Raw genomic sequence first — 25,835 nt, 5'->3', positions numbered from 1 at the left:
AGGGAGAGGCAATTTTAAACCTTCTTTTTTGAGACAGTCATTGGTGAGAAGTCAGATAGTCACTGGTGAGGAAAATTATTTACACTCAATTTATTTTATAGAGTATTTCTATCTACCCTTTTTAATATTCTATGAACTTATTCTTTTAAAAGAGCTATTATTTTCTATTATAACATCTTTTCTTTCAGTTTCAGATTTGTTGAGTGAATTGAACCCTCTCCTTATAATCTTTAAGTTTTGTCTTAATATATCTATTTTTTTCTTTCCCATATCCCAGTGTGACTATTTTCTTTACTGTTTCAAATTAAGAGTCAAGACTAACATATGGACTGAATTTATACATCATATTTTTTCATAGCTCTAAACAATTAAAATATTTATGTTACTTTGGTGTTTTAAGAATAATACATCCCTTTACATTAATGTAAATAAAATTGTACAAACTTCACCTACACCAACACTAATTTCTTCTCCAAGTTTCTAACCCCTAATCAATAGACTCATGAAGGTCACTTCCATCACTCCTGTGGTTATTTAGTCTTTCCAAATTAGTTGTCTCCACTCCCCAGTTAGAGCCTGCACTTGCTGGTAGAAATCGTGAAACCACTCATTTGACAGCTGACGCAATGAGAAACCACAGCGCTGTTGGTTTGGGGGCTCGGGCAGAGTGAGACGCGCCTGTGCTAACTCGCACTGCTGGGTCATGCATGCGCGACAATGACCTGCCCCCAGGCTGCCACCTGCCGGAATCCGCGAACTGGTAAAGAAACTTACTGAATGTAGACTCCTTCAAAGGGCTCGAACTGGAGCTGCTGGAGTTGTCCGAAATGTCCAGTTCGTCGTCCAGCTCTGAGTATATATCTACACGTTAATGAAAAAACATAAGCACATGAGCCTCGGACAGAGGCCAGTGTGTATTCAGGCTGCCAGCCCTTCACTAGAAGTACCTTTCTCAATGTTTTCCAGGTTGAAATTCTCCTCCGACAGGATTTCGTCACAGGCCCTGTCTTCTTCCTTGCCGCAGGGGGCCTGGAACCCCTCGGGGGGCAGGTCGGCGCCCTCGGAAAGCTCGCTTCTCAGGCTCGCGGCGCCGCTGCTGCTGCTACTCAGGCTCGCCTTCTCGAAGGTTTCCTGAAGGAGAAAGTCAGTGTCTAACAGCCACTTCTGGTCTTCCTTCCGCAGGACACAAAGCTTGTTAGAACATATATTAAAACACTTAAAATGGCATTATAAATGTGTGTGCTGCAGTAGCAAGGAAAATTCCAACTGTACATGTGCCATAGGATCCATTCAGTCCATAACTACGAAAAAGAAGTAGGTCTGCAAGCTACTGCTGGACAAAAAGAATGGATGTGGCAAGATGCTTAGTCACAAAGGTCTGTGTAACCTGGTGAAAGAAAACGCAGCACTAAGTGATTGACACGTATCCATTAAACTGAAATTTCTCTTCTTTAAGTTATTTTGAAAATATCTGCTATCAGATCTTCTCAATACCACAGTGAGTAAGTAAGTAAGGCTTAGTTTCCTCAAAGTTCAAGGGCAATTAGCAGCAGACACAGCCAGGCCAAGGAGAGAGAGAGAGAGACAGATGAGGTCTCCTAAAAGATGAGCTACAGCAAAGGGACTTTCAATCCACTTAGGACCCTGGGCCACTGCCTGGCATCAACACTCTCCATGGAGCTATGCTGGCCAGGGGCTCCTCCAGCTCCTCCAACTGCTGTATTTTTATTATCATAGTGCCACAAGGTTACCATCTGGCCATGTGAGTCTGTGCACATTTCCCTAAACAGTATTATTAGAAACTGCAAGATTATGTCTGATATCTTAAAAGTAAAAGGAAAGAAAAATTACTCTCATTAAATTCAGGAAGTTTTTGATTTTCTAAGAAAAAGACAAGAGGGAAAGGAACTACATATGACTCAGCAAGAGAAGTACCCCTTATTTCTTTACTCAGCTGATTCTGTTTCTAAGACATTTATTGTGTGCAGCAGTTTGTGGTAAGTATGTCAAAACTTCTTAGGCTGTTGGGCTAAACAATGTTGAACCTAAAGTATAGACCAGAAAGATGAAAAGACAAAGGAAGAAAGGCCATAAGAAAGGTAAGGATAGTAGTTGGAGAGCAGGAGGCTGCACTCATTGAAAGGGGAAAACATCTACTCAGGAAGTGTGTCAGAGATTGCTTAGTCACAAGTCACAAGTTGACCCCAATGATGAGCAATGCTTGGTACAGATAGGCTCATAGTTTTTTTCTAGATATTTTTCCCCCTAAAATTAAAGTAACACCCATAGCTTCAAGGAACAAGTTTCTAAAAACTCTGGGGTGGTAGAATTTGCAGATGAAGACAATCCAAGGCCTTATGAGTGACTGCAGTTAGAAGTAAACCTCAGAAAGTGTTCATGTACTTATGTCTATTAAACAAGACAAAAAAAACACTATGAGACATTTTGTGCATTGCAGACTGTCCAACGAATTTGTTATATCTTTTTCCTGAGAATTTTTTCATTTTTCATTCCTCAAAGTTTCACCAAGATACTTGGAGATATTTCTTGCTCTGTGGAAAATAACATGCAGTTAGTTGAGGAGCCTTTTAATTTTCTTTGTCTAGACATCTATCCAAAGGTCAATGTCTTCCTGCTTTTGGGACTCAGAATTCTCCATTCCTGCTTCTTGAATCTACCCTTGTCTGCTAAGTGAGAACCTGCAGCAGTTTTTGCTTCAACAAAATCTACATAGTTTTTTGTAGTTGCCATAAACTATATGCCACTATTAGACACACTTTCCCAAGTGTGATTTCCAGAGTGTTTGCTTGTGAATATTTGAGTGCCCAAGTTATTATGCAACTGGCTCCTTCAAGACCTGTGGGCTATTTCAGTCCCTTTTAAGTCCCTTGATACCTTGCACATAGCAAATGCTCAATAGGCAGCTGCTGTGTTCAGATCAAAGGGAAGAAGGGCTAGAAAGTAGGTGAATTCCCTTACAGGATGAGGTTTGGTAACTGCTGTGTTTTTAATCTTGTCCCTTCATCCAGGATCCTACATTGTGAAATTTCTCAGAGAGGTGAAGGGACTATCCAGTGATGTGAACTTCTCCCTTCCTTTTTCCTCTTTGCACTAAGGAAAAGTTGTGAAGCTCACCTCTTTTAGAGATGACCAGCCCAGCAATGACAACACGCCTCTGTAACCCAGCAGACACTGGCCAAAGGCAGAGATGGTCGGGTATTTTTAGCATAACGATGAGGCCATTAAGATGTTTCCAAGTTGGCTCCAGCAAGTACATAAACCTATTAAAGCGAGTTAGGGGTAAAAAAGGTGCAGCCTTGGGGACGGAATTTGGTAGCTGTGGTCATTTTTTATACTTTCTAATTATGATTTTTCTAGGGATAGGAGAAAGAGTTCAGATTTTGTTGGCATTTGTATCTCCTAGGAATGGATGGACACATTCTGTGTATCGATACAGCAGCAAGGAGAAGACAATGGAAATTATACAATAAAATTAGCATTGATATGGTAATCATCACTATTACAAAGGCCCCTTCCTGTCACAATTGCTGAGATAGGCACAATTATGTTTAGCTCAGTTTTTCTCATTACAATGTAATTTTTACGTGTGGAGCAGATCATAATACATTTTTAGCTGAAAGGCAATTCTAACAGTAACAGACTGACATTGTTCAAATTAACTGTGGCAGTAGGAAAATACTTAAGAGAGCCTAGTTTATTAAAACTAGTGCAATTTTTTAAATTGCCCAGAATGTTAGTTTTATAATGAGAGAAAGAAAAGCAAGAAATAAACATAAAGCATAACACCAGCCCTATCCTATCGAAGCTTAACTTTAGAGCCATAGAGAATGCACTACATCTATTGTGTTCTACTTTATATTCTATTTGAGCTATATCTTTACCCAGTTTCTTCTATTTGTTTAGTTAATAACTGTGACCTTAAATACATGATTTTAGGGCTATCCATTGCTTCACAGAAATTCACCAGGCTGAGGGGATCTCTTTTCAGGGGCAAATCAAGTTCTATGTTTTTCATGGCTGACAAAGAAAACTCAAAATAGGAGATACCCACAGCACCCCAAGAACGCCATTGCCACTTATAAGAAAAATGGATCACAGATCTATATATTAAACTATAACCATAAAGAACTTACAAGGAAAAATAGCTTATTTTTGCAACCTTAGGATAGGAAACAATACCTTTAACAGAATACAAAAAGGATGAACAAAAAAAATCTAAATAATAAATTGAACTTGAACAAAAATTTCTTCTCATCAGGAAAATATCATTAATAAAATTAAAAAGTCATAAACTGGGAGCAGTATCTGTAATGCATATGTTCAAGAGAGTCATATCTAGAATATATAAAGAACTGCAAATCAACAAAAACAAACAAATAATTCAATCAAATAATGGGCAAAGATTTGAACGCACACTTCACAGACACAAAGAGATAGACAAATGACCAATTAGCATATTTAGAAGTGCTCAACATTCTTGGTTATAAGGAAAATGCAAACTAAAACCACAAAGACATACCCTTTTATGCCCACTACAAAGGCTAAAATCTAAAAGGTTGACAAGACCAAATGTTTTCAGGAATGTGAGACGATCTCACACATTGCTACTTAAAGGGTCAAATAGAACAGTGCTGGACAACTGTTCGGTAGTTTCTTTTAAGGTTAAATCTTATGACACTGAAATTATATTCCTAGGTGTTCGTCTAGGAGAAATGAAAATATATCCACAGAAAGACCTACCCAAGACAATTCATAGCAGTTTTACTTATAAAGCCCCCAGTCTAGAAACACAGTATCAGTGTTCATCAACAGGAGAATCAACACGTTGATATACTCATACAACGTAATATAAACAACCAACTAAACGGCCTGGCTTTGGTGTGCAAGCAGGCCTTTAATTTATATTCAATTGTAAATATGTCACTGGAGAAATAAAATATGAATTTCCTATCTACAAAAAAAAAAAAAAAAAAAACTACAATAAGAATTCCACAATAAAGACATGAAATTATGAAAGATTTGTGAGTTTAAAAAATAATCTTTGTTGATTAGCACTCTACTAGCTACCTTTTCCCCCACAAATAGATGGAATCTAAGATGATAATTATGTGTGCCATATTTAAATAGTTTGACAATATCAGATATTATAGAAATCTTTCTTTCTTAATTCACCAAAAGCTTAGAGTAAATTTCTAGGACTCACTATGTGAAATGAGATAATTTATCAAGATGCGAGGTTTTTGAAAGATCATTTTGGTGGGCACATAAAAAATGGCTAAGGGAAAGATGATTCTAAATTATATGGGTGGAACAAATTCAGTAACTTGGAAGGTCTTCTTTAAGGTAAAAAAGCTAAGTGAAATAAGCCAGGAAGAGAAAGACAAATATCACCTGCTCTCACTCATGAGGAATCTAAAGAACATAATAATTTGATGAAAAAAACAGATCCAGTGACACAGAAGCATGGAACAAACTGATGAATTTCAGAGGGAAGATGGGGGTGGGATGGTGGGTGGGGAGAGATTAACCAAAGAATTTATGTACATATATACATAACCCATGGACACAGTCAGTAGTGTGGAGAAGGCCTGGGGAGGGGACTGGGTGCAGGGTAGAAGGGGTCAATGGGGAAAAAAGGAGACATCTGTAACATTTTCAACAATAAAGATAAATTTAAAAATAAATAAATACTAAAAAAAAAAAAATTACCTCTGTGGACAGAAGGGGATCTGAACCATAAGGAAGAATTAGCTTATATAATAGCCTGATAATTTGGTTGTTAGGTATACTGTGGAGAAATTCATCATTTTAGTCCACACTACCTAGGATTGAACCCAAATGCCTTAACTAGGTATTTACAACCTCTGCCATCTAGAATCAGCCTGCTTTCAAACCATGTATAAAATATAGTGTATTGTGAATACAGATAGGCACTGTAAATCAGGAGACCAAACTTCCAAATCTGTCACTAACTAGCTTGATGACCTAAGGTAAGTCTCTTAACTTCTCTTGGTTTCCTTTTACTTGCCTATTAAATAAAGCATAAAATAATAGCATTTCCAAAATGTGATTCTTTGTCCTAAGGGAGCTAAGCTGGAATATCTGAGTGCCTGAAATTCTGCTATTCCCCTCCATTCAGGAGTGATGTCCTTACCTAGTTTTCAGGGCCTCCCAGAACTGTCACCCACATGTCTCATTTGGCATTTACCCAACCCATCCAGAGCATTAGAAATTTCCTCCTGCATGTGTGTCTTCGCTTCCCAAGTATATTTTAAGTTATTTCACAACTGAGACACTGTTTATATCTTTTTTTATAAACCTTCACAATACCAAGCACAATGCCTAGAATTCAGAAGACATTCAACAATTCCTTGTTTCTTTATTAATTATAGACAGCAAGTGTTTGTGATTTTTCTTTGTGCTGCTCCAATAGGCTTATGGATGTGAAAGTATAAAAGTTAGAAATCTTAACACTTTCCAAAGGCGAGTCTTGGTTATTTCACAGTGGGTGAGTAAACCACAGTACAAAGGGATGAGCTTCTTTAGTGAAGACTTTTCCGTTCTTTTGAAATATATATTAATACTTGTCTTTACAAGCTCATAATGAACATTTCCATAATTAAGAATAAACTAATGTGTGAAAGTAAATAGCATGCGCTCCATGAGATAGGAGCCTCTGATGTCTCTTATCAATTGTTCGCTTACCTGCTAATTTGCAAAATTTCAGTAATTCACAGAGGACTTTTTTATTGGCACTGGGAATCCCTAAAGTTATATTGAACCCACTAGTTTCTATTCCCTTTGACTATGAGTTATCATTAGGTTGTGTAATTGCATTATTGATATTAGCAGCTCTAGGAGAACACGCCAGTGTATTTGAAATGACACGACTGCAGTACCACAATACTGCTGGAGGAAAACAAAACAATTTTACACTAAACCATTTCACCAGTAATGGTGTAGATGTGAGTTTTAAAAAATAATAATTGATACCCAGTGAGGATAATGCCAATTAACTGCATGCTGTCTTTAATGAAAAGTAATCATGATTTTTTTCCATTCTTTCATAAAGCTGCATTTTTTTCCTTTTAGCTACCATTTGATTAATCTTGAAATGAAAAATCACCAGTATACCCAAAATCGGGCAAAAGAAGGTATTTATGGCTCTTTAAAACTGTAATATAAACTTTGCTTTGAAGTAAAGCACTTCTCTATGGTCCCTAGAAGACTGAAGGCTCTGTGAGGGCTCGGAGGCTAACTAGGAACAGGTGCCCAATAAATAGTTATTAACTGCATGGGTAACGTACATGGATCTAGTACCAATGGACCAGTTAGTATTAGATTAACAAGTTTCATCAACAAACTATCCTTCAACATGAGCACTGCTCATTTTCCATAATTGATGCTAACTTCTAATTTATGCCCCTTTTCAATTTGCACAGTATATTCAAGCACATTAATCTATTTAATCCTAGTGCCCGCTGCAATTGGTAATATCTCCCCACTAATTTGCAGATGAGTAAAGAACCTCTAGAATCTCTAAACTCCCTCCTTGACTAGATCTCTCCCCTTTATTTTACCCAGTCATGGCCTGGCAGCTAGGTTTCTAACAGTTCAAATGCTATGGTCTCTTGGATTTGGGAGAGGGTAGCAGCTAAGCATAGAGATGATACGTGACTGGTCCCAAGTAACAAACTGTTAAAACTGGGGGGGAGGAGGGGTACACAAAGCACTTTCTTTACTTCTATAGATGTATCAAATTTTCCACAATAGATTTTTTTATAGAAAGCTGAGGAATAAAATTAAATAAATTAAATGGTTTCTCAAGGTGTTTTGCTAAAGATAAGAGAGTTTCTGCTTAACATTTTAAACTAACTCCACCTATCAGCTACATGAATCTCATATAAACTAACTTGTTTATATCCCACTGGAAATTGGCTAAGTAGCTTTGCAGTACAGAACTTAACAGAAGGCTCCAAATGCTTACGCTCTATAGAAATGGCTAAATCTCTTGCGTTTTAGTTCACTGGAAATACTGTAGTCTGAATGCAACCTGACATCCGTGTGCTTCTCATTGTTGCCTAGTTTTCACAAAGCCAGGTAGCAAAGTAACAAGGGAAATGCACTCTAATTCCCTGTGTGTAAGATTTAACGGTGTTCTGCAAGAGCTGTAACTCCAAGGTATATGCTCCTAAACATAAACCGGGGCCTTGGAGAATCACCATGAATTGTTCTGTGAAATTACAGCCGGGATCAGCATCTACACCAGTGAAGATGAAAGACCCCCCCACCCCCAAGAAAACTATATTGAATCTTTAACTTCTGGATTCTAAGTACATCAAGACAAACCCAGCTAATAGTAGAGTGGGCTTGCCTTCTGACAGACTGACAGCCGTCGAGGGGAGGGGGGAATGGGAGTTGAGGAGTTGAGCAAAAAAAGGAAAAAATAAATAAAAAAATAGTCACGGACAAGGACAGCAGTGTGGGGATCGCGGGGTTGGGGTGGGGGGTAGAGGAGGGGATGGGGTGACAAATGGTGATGGAAGGAGACTTGGCTTGGGGTGGTGAACACACTATGCAGTGGACAGATGATGTGTTGTGGAATTGTGCACCTGAAACCTGTCTAATATTGTTAACCATTGTCACCCAATAAATTCAATAAAAAGGAAGAACATAAAGGAGCTTTTCCTTAAGGCAGCATGACAACCTTAGACCACCTATCCGAGCGCATCATGGAGAGACTGAAGGATTCACACTTACGTGAGCCAGTGGAGCCAGCTCACGGTGACAGGTGACGGCATTCCTGTTGGCTTCCATAAAATACCTCTGCGTGCGCCTCCGTTCCCGTTCCAGTTTCTTTTCCAGGGCCAGCTGGGATGTAGACAAGCTGTCTAAATACTTCATCATGACGTCCGATATCATGGAGCTGACTTCCACAATATCGGGGCGGGCTTCTGCGTCAGGAGTGAGGCACCTAAGAGAAGATTAGCTCATTACTACACTCTGGCCAACGTCCGGACCAGGCCACGGGGCTTGCAAGGTGAAGGTTAAATTCCACTGTGTGTCCACCACAGTGTGCGCACCCAAGAGAACCTAGGGTAACATGGATATCGAGCATAGTTTTGAACCCAAGACTTTTCCAAAAGGCATTTGAAAAGTTTGGGAAGGAGAGGGAGGCAGCACCGTTCTCTTTGCAGCTGGACCGGCAGGCAAGGGCTACAGGCTGAGCAAGGAGCTGCTCCTCTGCTCTCAGGATAGGCAGATGGGGTCATCTTCTCCTGTGTGAATTGGTTATTTTCTAAAATCAGCACCAACTCACTGGTCAGTGAAACAAAGAGGGATACCGATGATAGAGGCCCCGATGATCACCCCTGATGCACGAAAAAGGAAGAAAGGTTTGGGGGGGGGGTCACGAGTTATTGGAAAATATTAGCACAATCTGATCAGTGAGGGTCTTATAAAACATGAGGCCATAAAAATAACATGCAACCCAGTTACTTAAGAGGTTTAAGATGTTTGTAATAAATTCTTTAAAAAGCAGCTAATTTGACACATTACCTACTAATATTTTCTGTGATGTTGGAGGTAGGAAATATCAATCAGCCTACTAACAGGAATATTGTTCATGTCACAGCTAAACACAAATAGAAGGCCTTTCTGGATGCCCAGGGAACCAATTATCGAGATCACTGGCTAGCATCGTTAAATACTTCTGGCACTCACTACAATATTTTTCTATTTTTAAATTCAAATTCACTAACTTCACTAAAATCATGTGTGCCTTTCAGAAAAATTTAACTTCTTTGGACTTTGAGAGAAAGATCTAATTTTCACACCTTGTGTGCGATTTAGAGACCCATAGTTAATACAACTTGTGCCTATACTGATGACTCCAGGCAAGATTTAGAAATTATTACACATAATTATTCTTCAAAATAGAAATCAAAATAAGACTCTAACTTGTTAATATGCTTATTCTTTCTTACTGAGTTGTTAACCACGAGTAAACTACAAGTCTTAATCAGATTTTAAGACGTTGCCATTTCATGCTTTATCTTTATGCTACTTCCTTTAAGTTCTAAGGCAGTGGGCTTATACTCTGGTTATGACCGGCACTTATACATCTCCTGAATTCACATTTAACAAAGTTCAGTCTATGAACTTTATTATATACACAGTAAGGCAAGAGACTGTGAAGACAGGGCCAGCTACATAATTCGTGTGGTTCCCAGTACAAAATGGAAATGCGGGGCCCCAGCAGGGAGGGAGAAGGTCTCCCCCTTCCACAGCCCAGCATCCTGATGGTAGAGCTCGTTGGAGGGACCCCAACGACTTGCAATCTCCATGCCCACAGGATGCAATAGGATGCACTGGAGGTGGGCAAGAGGCCCCCACTGAATCACCCCCAAACACACTGTGGTGCTGCCAGCCTGATCAGGGATGACACCTCTTCTTGGCCCGGAACCAAAACACAGCAGGGCACATGCTCCATCCTGTCCCCTCCTTACTTACCATGGGGGAGGAGGGTAAAGGTGGAGCACAGGCCTCCCCTGCTGACACGCCCCACTGCCATACCAGGTAGGGGGCAGCAGCGATGATGGGACAGAAACAGGGAGATGGAGCTGGAGGCCAGGGAAAGGTCCAGCGGACTGGGATCAGGCAGCTGGGAATCTGTGCCAGGGAGGCAGGGAGCATGAGCTGAGACTCAAGCCCTCAACACACATGCTCCCTGTCCCATCACATCTCACTTCCAAAAGACCAATTCGAAGATGAAAGTGTTGACCTTGATGCAGAGGCTTGAACGCCGAGCACAGTACTGATGTGAGCACAGAGGCCTCATGCGGTGGTCGTGAACAGGGAAAGCCAACTGTGTGTCAGCCACACATTTGTGTTCGAGTTTCTTACTCTTGTTCATAACCACAAAAGAAGCCAAGTGCTGAACTTTACCTTCTAACTAAATCAGTCTTCTTCGACTCTCACTTAATTAGCAAAATGGGTTAAAGCTCATAAAAAATGTTTGGTTGACCTAGGGTTGGTTATGACTGCAATGTATTGAAAAAACAAAAAACACTCCCAGCATCTAAGCCTTTCATCGGTGCAGATATTCTAAATTATTAGTTTGCAGATATTTAAACTAATTCAACATAATATTAGCAGTTGAATCATCAGCTGAGTTTTTTTTAATCAAAAAGGCAACATAAGCTAATTTTCTAATTGTGTAGTCATATATTAAGGTAAATGGGAACCAGAACGGCCTCTGTTCTGGCATTTACTCATCCCTTTCCCTCCCAAAGTTACTCCCCGCCCTGCATTTGCCACCCTGGAGATACAGTTTAGCATCATCATTAGGTCTGAAGGCTCCAAGTCACAATGCTGGGGTTTAAATCCTGGCTCATCCTTCATACCTCTGATCTTGGGCAAAACTTAGCTTCTAAGCCTCTGACAGCTCATCTGTGAAATGGGGTCATCATAACATCTACCTCATCAAGCTGGTACGGGGATTAAATGAAGCCATCCCTGTAAAGTGCTGGCACATTATAAAGGCCCAATCAGTGGAAAAGAAAACCCACAACTTTACCTCTCTGCCATCCCTTCCCACACTCGACCAACACAAAGTCCCGTGGCTTCTACCCCTTAACAGACTTTTGAATCTGTATCCTTCTGCTCTAATCCGTGGTCACTGGCCTATTTCATCATCACTTGTTTGGGCTACCGAAGCAGCCTCCTAAATGGCGCATGCCCCTCTAGTCCACCTCTGCTCCATACTGCAAAATGCTACCAGGATGATATTCCAAATTGATTACATCGCTCCTCTGCTCAGAACTGTTCAATAGCCCCTCGATGGCCTAAGTGGACAAAATTAAAATCCCGAGCCTGCCAGACAAGCCCCTTCCTGAACTGTCCCTTACCTCCTTCCCAGCCGCCCCTTCTCCCCCTACGCTAGCAACACAACAAATGCTCCAGCCTGTACTTTCCCCAGTAGCCCAAGGCTTTCCTAGGCGCCCATTTCCTAGCTCGGTTTAGTCTTCCGCCTGACTCTGTGGGGGGTTGCTGCCCTTTCCCAAACCACAGCCCTTACCTGCTTGCCAAAGCCCCGCTTTTTCAAGTCTCCCTGAGTAAGGCTTCTTGCACCACCCTCAGATAGACTCACTGTCCCCTTTTATATGTTCTTATTGCACTGCCTATATTTAAGTACTTAAAACTACTATAATTATTGTATTGTATTGGTCTGTTTCAGCACTAGAAACTGCAAACTTCTTGAGAGGAGGGACATGTGTCCCTTTCACCCTGATCTCCCCCAGCATGTAAAATGGAATCTGGGTTCTAAAATGAACTCAGCAAGTGAAATAACTAACAAACTAACCAACTAACTAACTAACTTAGTCTAACATTTAAGAAGTTACCTGTCCGTAACCCCAAATGTTTGGCCACAGACTATGGGACTACCAGGTATCTGTCCTACCAGAAGTTCTAGTTTAGCTTCATTGCTTTGAAATGTCTCCCTGCTTAGCTATTTCAGAGACATTCTGAAGAGCAGCCCAACGCTTCATTGACCCCCTAATCAAACAAGCATGAAATCATGTTCTAGGAAGAAATCTGGGATGTTCCACTCAGCCTGCCCGCTTTGTCCCCAGGCTGCTCTGAGAGACCAGATGGAAAGAATTAGAGGGCTACAATGTTGGAATGTATTCGTTTCATGTTTAAAGAAACAAAGAACTGAAGGTGGGGTGAAAACTGTAAAGATCCATAGTGCCGAGAAGAGCTGAAAGCATTAAATCCGTTAGTCTCATGACTGCCCCTGAAACAAAGGGCCAGCCAGCTTATGCAACCCGGCACAGAGAGAGAAAAATAAGGCATTTGGAATATTTTGTGCATAATAAGAAATGCTCTCCCTTTTTCAAAAGTAAACAGACAATGCTCTCTCGACAGTCCACTGGAAGGTAAAAGCAATAATGCTGGTACTGTGCAGAGCAATGAACTGCATTTCTTTTCTTCCCCGGGCTCTTCAGGGTTGCCAAGATATTTTCCCAATTTAAAGGCCTGTTAAGGAAAAAAGAAGGTTCCAATGACCAAAGTGCTTGTCCACCACCTCACCAAACAGGAAAAGGGAAAGATGCCACACGTTAGAATACAAACAGTGTGAGAGCCACCTGACAAGAGGCAGAAAGTAAAAATGAGAAGACAGTGCCGCAGGCAAGGAGAAAGATACATGTGATTGGAAACAACGCCTCGTTTAAAATTAAGAATGAGCCTAGTGAATTTTCTCATCAATGGCTGTCTTCATTTCAAAAGCGCCACAACATTACTAGTGACTGGCTCTGAGCCTGGTTTGCTGAGTCATAAGTGATCACCAAGAACACTTTTGCCTTGATGTGTCCCTTGCATCAATATCCTGAGGAAAACAGGAAATGGAAAGTATCCTGTAATTCTTTGGGAACTAAATTTTTAAAGAATAAAATTCCAAAGCAAATTAAATATGTGACTGCATGCAGCTCATGACTGAGTTGGGTTTTTCATGTCAAATTTTCTAAAGATAAAACTTTGTTTGTGATGTGAACCCAGACAATGAATCTTGAATAACTTTAAATGAAAACAACATCTGCTGCAGAATACACACTGCAGTCTTAATTTATAGTCAGTTATAAAGCTAATTGTCAGTTCTTATCATGGCATCTTGTTCTTTCAAATAAAAATTATCCTCAAAAACACTTAATCTAGAGCCTCTCAGTAGTGATCATTCATTCTCTTAAACATCCCGGTGACAGGGAACTCGCTGCTCCACTGGCACACCTCTATTCTGACACTCGCTTCCCAGGTGAGCTGACCTGCCTCCTAGGAACTTCCACTCCGTGCCCTTGGTTCCATTTCCTGAAGTTCTGCTGAATAAATCCAATTGCTTTCATATTTTCAATGTCATTACATTGTCCCAGTTAACTAAAGTATTTTTAATCCTCTTAAGATCGTACCCCGAAACTTGTTGGCTCAATTTCCAATCCACAAGTGAAACCTCACTTCTCTCCACCAACACCAACACCAGTCCAGTCACAGCTGCCACCACCTCTGAGTGGACAGTGGGACCCCCTTCTCCCTCCCTCCCGCACTCCTTCCCTCCAGTCCATCCCCCATGATCGTTGCTAAAGAGGAAATTTTCACTGTGTGCCAGCCTATTAATAACACTTTAGTCCTCTGCTCAGTACTCAAGATAAAAATTCAAAACTCTTCATGTGGCCCATAGGACCTCACCAGTCTGGTCCCTGTCAGCCTCCCCAGGCCCATGAGTAGTTGCTATTGCCACCTATCCATCCCAGATTAGAAAAGTGGGGCCAGGAATGTTAAGATGAGTGGAAGAGTAGGAAGTTGGATCCAGTTGTTTCCAGAACCTGTTGATGCTCTTAACCTTTCCACGATGTTGATACACGACTCTGCCACAGCCTCAGCCCCAAGAGGCATGGATGCCAATAGCCGGGGAGCCTGTCAGAAGCAAATTATGGCCCTGTATGCTCAGTGCCACAAAATCAGAGTAATGCCTCTGTTCTTCTTCTCTGCACTACCCCTCCCTGGCTCTTTGTGGCAATCAAATACCTATGAAAAGGAGAAATTGAATGGCATCTCCGGAGACTTGGATTTTTAAGGCACTTCACAGGAAGCAAATAGCAGAGAACAGGGACAAATTGTGGAGATGAGCAGTTTAAATACATGTGACTGGATTCACTAGCAACAAGGCACGACCCAGTACATGCAGAATTCAGATGATTTAGGAAGGGGCTTCAGCTCATTTCCTGTAATATTAACAACAATGACAATTGCCAGCGTTGGTTGAGATTTACCATGTGCCAAGCTCTGGTTAAGTGAGTTGCATGTGTTACTTTGTATAATCATCACACCAGCCTGATGAGGTTGGTACTATTAGGATCCCCATTTTACTGAATGAGGAAATAGAGATGCAGAAAGAGTGGTCTGATTGCTTGTTTCAGAGTCTGCAGTTAGTGAAACTCAGCCCGAGCAGGGCCTGGGGCTCTAGTAGAGCAGGACAGCCCCGTGGGAACGAGGAAAGACTCCAGACGTAACCCGCAAGTGTGCAAGGAGTACCTATTAGTGCCAAACAAGGGCTGGGAGGGAAACCAAAGGGAAGGGGCACAGCCTCAGTAACATGGCTATGACATCCCACCAGAGATGCTGCTAGGTGCTGGGACAGACACAGAGCCAAGCTTTCAGGGAATTGGGCTGGGGGATGGATAAAGATTCTATCTGAGGTGACTCGGGTTTCTATCATAATAATGGGGCTTTGACTGAGCTCAATGAAGCAGAGGAGTAATCTTGGGCAAACTTAAGTGCATAAAATGGTCCAGAAATAACAATTGGCCAGATAAATGAGAGTCATTTATTCGTACAACCAGTTGTTAAGTGTCTACTTCATGCCAGCCATTGCTTTGGGCACTGAACAGCTAGGAGCTAAACTGAAGGAGGCCCTGCTCTTGTGGAGTGTGGCAGGGACACAGATGATAGGGAGACGAGTGTGCATACACACATACAACACGTCAAGGTGATGGGCACCATGAGCTCTACAAAGCAGACAAGGGCACGAGAGAGTGCAGAGAGGCCGGGGGCGGGGCATCAGAGCAGGCTTCCTGATACGGGGACATCTCAGCAGAAACCCAAGGCAGGTGAAGTGAAGGCCTGTGCCACGTGTGTTTCAGAGAGGAGAGTTCCAGAAAGAGGGAACAGCAAGGACAAAGGTGCAGAGGGAGGTGCATGCCTGGATGGAGAGGGACAGTGGGAAGGAAGTGGGGCGGGGTCCGCTGGCACAAGCCCTGGGGGATCAGAACTTTGCAAAGGGATAGTGCCTTTCATTAAACTCCTACTATATTGACAGCTGCAAAAGTTCTTCCTGATTTTCTTTGAAAATTTGTTATACAATATAACACTAGTGATTTAAAAATAGAAATGAAAAATGCTTACAATTTTACCTAACGTGGCCTTTTTCCATTTCATATGTTCTTGTCCAGCCTTTTCCCACATTCATGCATAATTTTAGGGGTTTTGTCATAGTTTAAACAACTTTACATCCTGTTGTACTTAGGGGCATATTGCACGTGTCACACAGGTGGATACAAAGCCTTCGGATCATCATTCTAGTAGCTGCGTAATGTTTCAAGTGAATGTACTACTTCCTCTTGGACACTGCCTGGCTTCCAAGTGGTCACTATCACTGATGATGCACAAATATGTTTCTAGGTTTGCATTATTTGGGAGCCCTTCCTCTGTATGAACATTGACAAAGTGAATCTTTGCAGATGTGAGGTGTTTCCTGAGGATGCCTGTATGTTCAAAGTCGGGAGACTAATTACCTGCTGATGGTATCGGTCACTTTTTCAGAGTAGATGCCTTCTGGCACAGGCTCATATACCGCCTCCACTATCTGCAAAACAAACAGAGTGGAGTGATGGAAGGAAGCGAAGGGGCCACTGACATCTTCGAGCAGTAATGCCTGGCCACCACACGAGAGTTACTCAATAGGCATTCTAACTTTGGGCACAAACCTTAATCAGAAGCCAAAGCATCCCAACAAATACAAAACTGACACCAATTAAATAGTTCTTGAGCTTGGAATTATATTCTTCAAACTGACCTAGAGTTAACCTCAGATTCGTATAAATGATGTATGGGGTAATATCACCTATTGGATAGTGGGCATCCAACCTGCAATTAAGAGTAACAGACTGAAAGTAATTTGATATATTTATTTTATAATTTTCTATGATAAGTAAAGACAATTATAGGGAGAAATGTGCCATAGCACATGGTATAGGTTAAAAGAAAGGAGGAAAAATAGACTGGATCATGTGGTTAATAAAACCGTGCCTGCTGGTCACTGATGGTTTTATTAAGGTCACAGAGGTCCTATTTAAGAAGAAGAGGAATGGCATCCTCAGCAACGCGAGGCCCCTTTGTCCCCCGCACCCGCTTACCTTCGTGGCCAGGGAGAGCATGTTGGAGCTGGAGAAGGGGGGGCTCAGCGTGGCCATCTGGTACAGGATGCAGCCCGCAGCCCAGACGTCAGCCTTCTCCCCGTAAGGCTCGCTCTTCAGTACCTCGGGGCTGAGTGACAATAAGGGTGTTAACAGACACTGAAAGAGGGAGTCAGCACAGAAAGAAGTCCCACTCTCAAGCTGAAGCTGGAGATATAAGAAGAAAATGGCAACTTCTCTTCATGATTTCAAGTACACATACTAAAAGTATCTCTGAATTCCCCCAGGCTTGGGTGAATCGCAGGGACACGCAGGCTATTCCAGTGGAAGCACTGGACATCAAGGGGCCATAAACATCACCTACTGTGTCCAGGGAAACAGCCATCCCTCTGCGGAGGACGGAATTATTGGCCCCGGTTCATCACTATAGTGGAGCTTTTGTACGTCTCACCCTTGCCTCTTAGCAGGCAGTATTTGTGACCCCTCCTGCCTCTGGGTGTGACGGATTTGTCTGGCTTTGGCCAATGCAACGTGGAAGGGACAGGGCACCGGATGAGGGTCTCACTCTAAAAGGGTTTGAAGGCTCCCCTTAGTCCCTCTCGGGGCTTCTGTTCATTAGCAATAGAAGAACATACCCCACGTAGCTGCTGCCCCTCCAGCCTGGGCCCCTAATAAGACCCACGGAGAAGATCTGCCCCAGGGAACCCGTAAGCCTGCGCCTGAAGGGGAACCAGCCCGGGGGACCCACAGCCCTGTGCGTCTCACAGTAAAAGCTTACTGCTGAAGGCCACTGAGGCTGCGGGGTGCTTTCTCACGCAGCATTTTCACAGGAAGGGCTCTGTCAGTCCCGAGAGAATAAAAATGTGTCTCCTGTTATCACCTGATCAACTGCTCACATTTAAAAAGAAACGCCTAACAAGAAATAATGTCCTCAAGAGGAAGGTGTCCTTGGCTCCCCACAGACAAATTTCTCATGTTTTTATCTACTGAGAACTCAAAGGATTTCTTTCCTGTTTCCAAGAGCTCACAAAGCAGATGCTCTGCGTGCTCCACCAGGGTCCCCCAGGTCCCCTCTCCCGTCCTGTTCCCACTGCGCGGTGTGCTGAGGGGAGGGGGCTGCAGCGAGCCCCTCGGCTTTGAGGCGGGCTGTCCGAGTTAGCTGACATGACAGCCGTCATCAGATTTTCGGAACTGCCCGCAGGTCCCTCAGGAAGACTGAGGATGGCTTCTTTGGGAGAATAAAAGAAAGAAACAAGAGGCAAACAGCACAGTGCTGACTCCCACTGTGCTTCTGGGCCCAGCTTCGATGCAGCCCTGAGCCGAGCGTTTCAGAACCAGGACTAAAGGCAGCGACCCCTGGAACTGAATCCGACGTCCAGAAGCCACAGCGAAACGCTCTGCTGCGGTCTCACGGCGCCCTCCAAAGTTTGTATGTTGCAGCCCCAGTTCCCAGCACCTCTGAACGTGGCCGTGATCGGGGGACCTGCCCGTGATCAGGGGACCTGCCTGTAGGGGGTGATTACAGCAAGATGCCGATAGGACGGCCCTAGTCCAACACGACCAGCGTCCTGGAAAGAGGGGACACCTGGCCTGTGTGCCCAGAACTCCTGCGAGGAGGCAAGAGGACGCCCACTGCAAGCCAAGGATAGAGGCCTCAAGGGAAACCGAGGCTAACAACACCTTCACCTTGGACTTTCGGCCTTTAAAACTGTGAGAAATTGAAGTTCTGTTCTTCAAGCCGCCCAGCCTGCGGATGTCGTTGCGGCAGCCCGAGCACACGAATGCAGGTTCTAGGGGAAAACCTATTCAAGTGTTTTTCATCGTCAAAGGGAGCCCAGCCTTTGGGAAACAGGACTCACGTCACTGACTCAACCCCAGCTTGCAAATATCATATGGTGTTTTTTGATAACTATTGTTTAGAAAACCACTGTGAAATAATTTCTAATTTCTCCTCTTAAGGTGAGGCCAACCACATTTAGAGAATACAGAGTTACAGCAGCAATATTTCATTTAAGAGAAAGAAGTAGCACGCCCACGCACACACACAATTTAAAATGGATTTTCTTTTTCCCAAACAACAAAAAAAATTATTCTGTATTTTTTTAAAAAGGATGGTGGTGAAGGGGAGAAAATGGGGGACATCTGTAATACTTTTAACGATAAAATAAATTAAAAATTAAATAAAATAAAAAGGTTATTCCTACTTGATTTTGTCATGTGAAATGTTTTTTCTGATAAAATAGAGCATAACTTACATGATATTTAACAAAAATAGGGGCTTTTCTGGCAAAGATTAAAACATCTACGATTAAGTGTGTGCAAGTTATAAAAAAATTCAATAAAAAATATTAGTTTTATTTATTATTGCTGACCTAATGTACAGCATGGTGACTATAGTTAATAATAATGTATTACATATTTGAAATTTGCTAGGAAAGTACACAAGTGTTCTCATGACAAAAAAGGTAATTATGTGAAGGAATGTATATGTTAATTATCCATGTGACGATCCTGATTGTGGTAATCACTTCCCAATGTATATGTGTATCCAAACATTATATTATATACCTCAAATATATACAATTTTTAATTGTCAATGATACCTCAATAAAGCTAGAAAAAAATTTTAACTGTAGCCAGAAGTAGTATAGATTTATGTAGATAGCAAGGCACAATGTATATTTGTTACAAATATTTTGATAAATAAGTAGCCTTTGAGAGGAAACTATAGTAAAATTTATCCAAGCACTACCTCTATTTTACAAATGGCATAAATTCACAAATTAATAGTGAAAACAAGGTAGAGGAGAGATGAGGAAGAAAGGGTGGTTAATCTATTTTTTTTAAGCCACACTGTTTAGATTTTAAAACTGCATTAGTAGTTCCTCACTGATACATAAACAATGAAGTTGCTAGTTGCTAATGCAGGTTTATTCACCAAGTGAGATAAACAAAGAAAATATTGAACCTAGGTGTTTTTTAAAATATTCTAAAATATGACCATTCTTCTAATTCGTAAATAATTCGATAATGTGATGGTTCATATGCGTTGGGAGAGGGGATGTCTTTCCTTTAAACGTAACACAGCGAATGTGCCGAGGCGGCGTGGGGAAGGCCTCGTGTGGGGGTGGCGTGTTCCTTCTCCCAGGGTCACACTGTGGCTTTGTTGGAAGTCCTTCTTGTGCTCGCTCTGTCCGCACACACACTAAAATTGGAACCGCACAGCGAAGGCTAGCCCGCCCCTGCACCGGGTCGGCGTGCAAATGTGAAGCATATTTTGGAGACGGTACAACAACAGGCAGAAGGTACTACACAACTATACTTCAGTTAATATAGTTTTTTTCTGTATTAAGATGAACAGTGCGGATGCTGCCACACGTGTGTACATCCTGGAACTGAACGTCAAGGCAAGCGGACGGCAGAGGGCAAGGGCCAGGTTCGCACCGTCGGAGCGAAAGGCTGCAGACAAGCAAGGAGAGCAGTCGGGGCGCCCGACAGTGGGGTAACAGAGTTGAAGGGAACAGTGTAAACTCATGTTTCGCTTACTATCAATACATGCAAAATATTTACAGATATTTGCACACGCACAGGTTAGCATGCACATATATCTCCTCATTCTGTCGCTGCAACGACCTAGAAATGATAGTACCCCAGGAGCAATTAGCGCCCCTAGCACCAGAGCTTGGCTTTTAATACCATTCTCCAATAAAAAGAACCAGGACTCCTTGGAGAAATGACCGGTTCTAGGACTGGGGCAACAACAACGAAAGGACTGAATGAGCTGGAGCATCTTGTAATGCCAGGAAGTCAGTGTTCACGTAGTGAGAAAACCTCACAAATCGTCCTTGAAAAAGTGTCTCGTTGGCAATATAATGATGTAGCATCTTTGAAGTGGCATTTGGAGACATTATAAAAGGAAAATTTTCCTGAGAAACTATGAGTCTTTTTCTATTCTGCTTCTTAGTTTATTTTGTTCATTAGATTCCAGCTGTCAGAGGGGAGGGGTTTGGGGCGCTTGGTGAAAAAGGTAGATAAAGGAAAAAAACCCAACAACAACAACTCATAGACACAGCCAACAGTATGGTGATTACCAGAGGGAAACGAGGGGGGCTTAGAAGAGGTAAAGGGGAGATTCATGGTGATGGAAGGAGACTTGACTTGGGGTGACAAACACACAATACAATATACAGAGGATGTATTACAGAATTGTACACCTGAAACCTATATAATTTTATTAACCAATGTCACCCCAATAAATTCAATAAATGAAGAAAAATTTCCTCAGCAATTGTTAGAAAATACTAATAAAAGAATCTTGAGGAGTTTGGGACATAGTGAAGACTAAATGCTTGGAGACAAGTACCTCTTATTGAAATAATTCACCCAATAATATTTGTTTCACTGAGTCAAGACAGAAAAGGGATTTTTGCATCCCACTGCGATGCATCAATTCTCAGTCTATTAAAAAGTACGTTCAATAAATGCATAACTCATGGACTCAGAAAATAGTGCCGTGAAGGCCTGGGGGGATGTGGGGTGGAGGGGATCAATGGGGGGAAAGGGGGGATATCTGTAATACTTTCAACAATAAAGATAAATTTAAAAAAAAAAAAGTACATTCAGTTCTCTGGTTCTGGCCACCAAACATTCATCTCCCTAGGCTGCCTTCAAAACAAAGGAGAGAGAGAACTAACTTATCACTATTAACTGAAAAAAGAACAAAAATGTAAATTTTGAAAGAATAAAAACCATCTGTCTGAGAACACAAGATCCACTGTTTATTCAATCAAGGAAGCAAAAGTCTGTGAGTTCCTGAGGATAAAAATCTGAAGTGACATAATTAAGATTATATGCCAATACCTAGAGTTTATTTAGGCTGAAAAGGAAATTATGCCATACCTTGGAAAGATCCAACCTAGGACAGTTAGCATTATAGGGTGGCCAAAACACACACACGCATGGTGTGTGTGCACATATGTGTGCATGCATGTGTGCCTGTCAGTGCACGTTTATGGTTGCTGAGGCAGGTAAAATGTTTCTGAGAAATGGCTCAAAAAACAATCACTGTGGTGGGATGGGAGGTAATGACAATTAAAGGGGGTTCAGGAGCTTAGGAGAACTCAGAGGGTGCATTTTCTGGGAAAGAGTGAACAATACGATATTCAGATACTCAGTGAGATGAGCAGAGCTTAGCAAAAAGGACTCTAGGCAGGACGATGCACGTTGCAAGATCATCCACGTTCTGATCTTCTCCTATGAGGCCCTATTATTGTAAGTACCTAAAGGCACGGATGGAATATGGTCTAGTCCCTACGGAGGGGGGAAAGGATTGAGGTGCAGGAGGGACAGAAAGGATGAGTCTCCACTAATGCAGTGGCCAAGGAAATGGAGAGAAGGGATCGCAGGACTGACTGCACATGGAAGGGGAAGACCCCCCTCATCTTTCAGGCTCCCAAGTCTCTGGCTTGGGTGATGGGGTGAATAGATACAGGGGGAACTGTGGGGGGAGATACTAGATCAATTTGGAACACATCGATGCATGCCCGCGAGAGCCACAATTAGGGATATGCAATGGGCACCCCCATTCTGAGGTTAACAGTCTCTTAGAGCCTTACCCTCACAGGTTCTGTAGCCAACACCAGGGAAATATTCTCAGCTCACAGATGCCAGCTGCCATTAAGCAGATAATTAAAAAGATTTGATACCTAAACAGCTTTAAGTTTGTTTTAAACACAAAGTTCTTACAGAGGGAAAAGGGAATTAGATGACACATTCAAGAGCCATGGATATGCCACTGAAGGAAACTGGCCACACCTTTATCACAAATTTTAGAGTCTGCCTGGACCTAGGTTGTACCTAGGGTTGGCAGCCTTAGTGAGTAAAAATCCAGAACACCAGTTAAATTTCAATTACTAAAAAATTGCAACATCTGGGACATATCAATACTAAAAAAATACAATATTTGGACACAAACTGAAAAAAATTCTGTTGTTTATTTGAAATTCCAATTTCATTGGGCATCTTGTATTTTATTCTAGTTGCAATAAACTTTGTGTGCTCTCCTTTGTTAGCGCTCAAGTCGTCCTTACAGAAAGGCACACGAAAGCTATTTAAGCATTAAGTATGGTTTCTGCAGTTACTTTAGAAAAATAATGATAGCAGTGTATTTACATAGGGCACTTGGAACATTTCTCTAAAAGCATCGCATTTCTCTCATGTTGCATAAAGACGTGCATTGATGTGTCTTAACACCAATGAAATCAATGCTTAGAAAGTTCTTTTAAGTATAAGCACTTTAAATATAAACTTTTAAATATAAAAGTCCTTTTAAATATACATATAAATGTATATGTATAAAACATACACACATATATATATGAAATGTAAGTCCAGTCCTGATTTTTGCAATGACCATATATTATCTAAACATTTTAGTTAAATAATAAATAAACTCGACTATGATCCATCAGAATAGCCTCATTGGTTCCATAGATGCAGGTGGGCCATGACTGGTTTCTAGAAGCCAAACCTTCCCATTGGGTCACCTGCCTCCTGTGGATCAGGGAGATGTATGATTTAGCCCCTAAGTAACATTTTATGAACTAGAGTGGCAAGATGCTCCATTTGGAAGAGTTATCATTACACTTTCCATGAACGACTGGTAGATGAATCTTAAAACTAAAACTGACCCATTATTTCATTGATTAATGCACAACTTCTTTAAGCAAGATATGCGTTCTATACAGAAAAGCATTTTAACTAGAAAATGAAATGTCAAGTTACATTCAGTTTTCATTTCCCCACTAGGATCAGTGAATGTTGCCCAGATGACACAGTTGATCCCAGATCATTTTATATGACACGGTAATTTGTTAAGAATCTGTTCATGAGATAATACATATGCAAGTGCCATGAAAAATACTAAGTGCTATACAAATGCAGAGTGGCATTATTATTCTATAGAGAAATCTGTCACCTTTCACAGGGATTGTGACAATAAGTGGCTTAGATGAAAACCAGACAACATGGTAGACATAGTGAAGACGGGACTGTCATATTCCTGAATCCTGAGGAGCTCTCAGGGGACAAACAAATATTTGACCTTTGGCCCATTCAAGTCAAAGTCAAATAGGCCGAGAACTTCTACCACCTCGGTGAAAAAAGTTCGTAGTGATAACAGTGGTGCCAGGCTGTCTTTCCCAGCAGGTCCACTCTGAGAAAAGTGTGTGTGATCCCAAAACACTAATGGAGGTCTACTCTCACCCTGTCCCACCATGTCAGCCGCCCTCCTGATCTGTGCTCCTAGTTCACGGCACCCCTTATCTAGCATGTTCACGCTCTTCATCCCCAAGCAATACCACCCTTTACCGTATAGATCAAGTTCTACCTATTGGGTGAAACCTTCTCGTACCACGCCAGCCAACACAGATGGCCTGACACTGAATTTTAAAAGCACCATAGCCTGTATTTTTCCCTAGTTGTATTTTCATTTATTCAGCAAGTAGGTGTTGACCACCTACTATGTGCCAGGCACTGTTGTAGGTGTTGCGGACACAGCAGTGAACAAAACACACAGGGGGAAAAAAATCCCTGGCCTCATGGAGCTTCCATTCTACTAAGGGAGACAACCAACATGTAAGGAAACAAAAAAAAGTTAATGAGTGTTATGAAGAAAATAGTTATTTAAAAGAAAAAGAGTATCTGATGAGTTACCACTTAGCTGTTCTGTGGCATCAAGTAGCAATTTCACCTTACAAGGGTCTCAATGTTCTCTTCTCTATTAGAAGGTTTGTAAGCTATGTTCCTGTACGGGAATGCAGTGTCCATCAATTAAGGTTTAAAACATCTTAATGACAGATATATACACAGTTTTAAAACAAAAATTAAATTCATTTTTCAGTATGACCTAAACATTGAGGACAGAATCAACACCATGTTCAAAATTAGGTAGCATCCTACTCAAAAACAAGTTTGTGAGCGTATCAACAATTTCTGATGATGTATTACTTCGGTAGACTATTGGAACCTCTTTTCTGTTTGTTTTAAACAAAATAAAGAATTTTTATTCTAAAAGATAGCTAGCACATATTTCAAAGTCACTTTTTGGAATTCATTCTTTTTATTTGTAGATGTCTTAGGCTGAGTGCCCACTGTAATTTCCTCATAAAATGCTGGGCAAATGGATCCTAAATCTGCACTCTTCCATGGCTGAAAAAGAAAAGAAATGCATTCCCCTTCCATCTTTTAAACAGATGTTCCATAACCATGAATACATGAAAAACCTTTGAACGTGACCTCTGACAGCTCTCTCATGAATGATTTCACTCTGTCTCACTATTGCCTGTGCTGATAAGTAAACCACTTGCTAACTCCCAACAAAGAAAGCTATCAATAAAAAAACACAGGATCAGTGTGATATTAGGAATACAGAGTACCTTCTTTCACCCAAGAATCTTTCCTGAGGCCAATATCTGCAATTAGTGACCTCCTTTTGTGTTAAACACTGTAGAGATTCCTGGGAAACTGAGAAGGGGGAAATGGGAAGGAGGGATTCAAACATTAGAAGTCATGGCCAGAGTATATTTGATAATGACTGACCGGTTGACAATGAGCTAAAAAACAAAATCATGATATAGTATCAAGTCCAAGGCTACACATGAAGCATCTTTATAGTAATTTCCCTAAAATCAGAGTGTGGCATTAAAAAAGTAGAGAGATTTCCAAGAGCAAGAGAGGAGGAATTGTAAGTCATATTTTATTTCACCTGCTCTTTGCTGTCTGTAACGAACATGGCGAGAAACTTGTTTTCTTAGCTACTTTGTTTTGCTAAGATTCTGGTTTGCC

At 41.5% G+C, this 25,835-nt stretch overlaps 1 protein-coding gene across 1 annotated transcript in view; it reads right to left on the bottom strand.

The window, feature by feature from the left end:
• The window catches only part of NEK10 (NIMA related kinase 10), a 125,965-nt gene that overhangs the window by 27,033 nt on the left and 73,097 nt on the right, over window positions 1–25,835 (bottom strand). The window contains exons 24-28 of the mRNA XM_016198861.2: window positions 16,992–17,121; window positions 16,371–16,441; window positions 8,782–8,995; window positions 948–1,131; window positions 775–861 (exon numbers count right to left, since the gene is read on the bottom strand). Coding sequence (XP_016054347.2) covers window positions 775–861; window positions 948–1,131; window positions 8,782–8,995; window positions 16,371–16,441; window positions 16,992–17,121 — 686 coding nt within the window. The remainder of the gene's footprint in view (window positions 1–774; window positions 862–947; window positions 1,132–8,781; window positions 8,996–16,370; window positions 16,442–16,991; window positions 17,122–25,835) is intronic.

This window comes from Miniopterus natalensis, chromosome 15 (genome assembly GCF_054644295.1).
Source record: "Miniopterus natalensis isolate mMinNat1 chromosome 15, mMinNat1.hap1, whole genome shotgun sequence".
NCBI classification, from domain to species: Eukaryota; Metazoa; Chordata; class Mammalia; order Chiroptera; family Miniopteridae; genus Miniopterus; species Miniopterus natalensis.
Note: the sequence above shows the minus strand (reverse complement) of the source record. Positions and strands in the feature narration are given on the sequence as shown.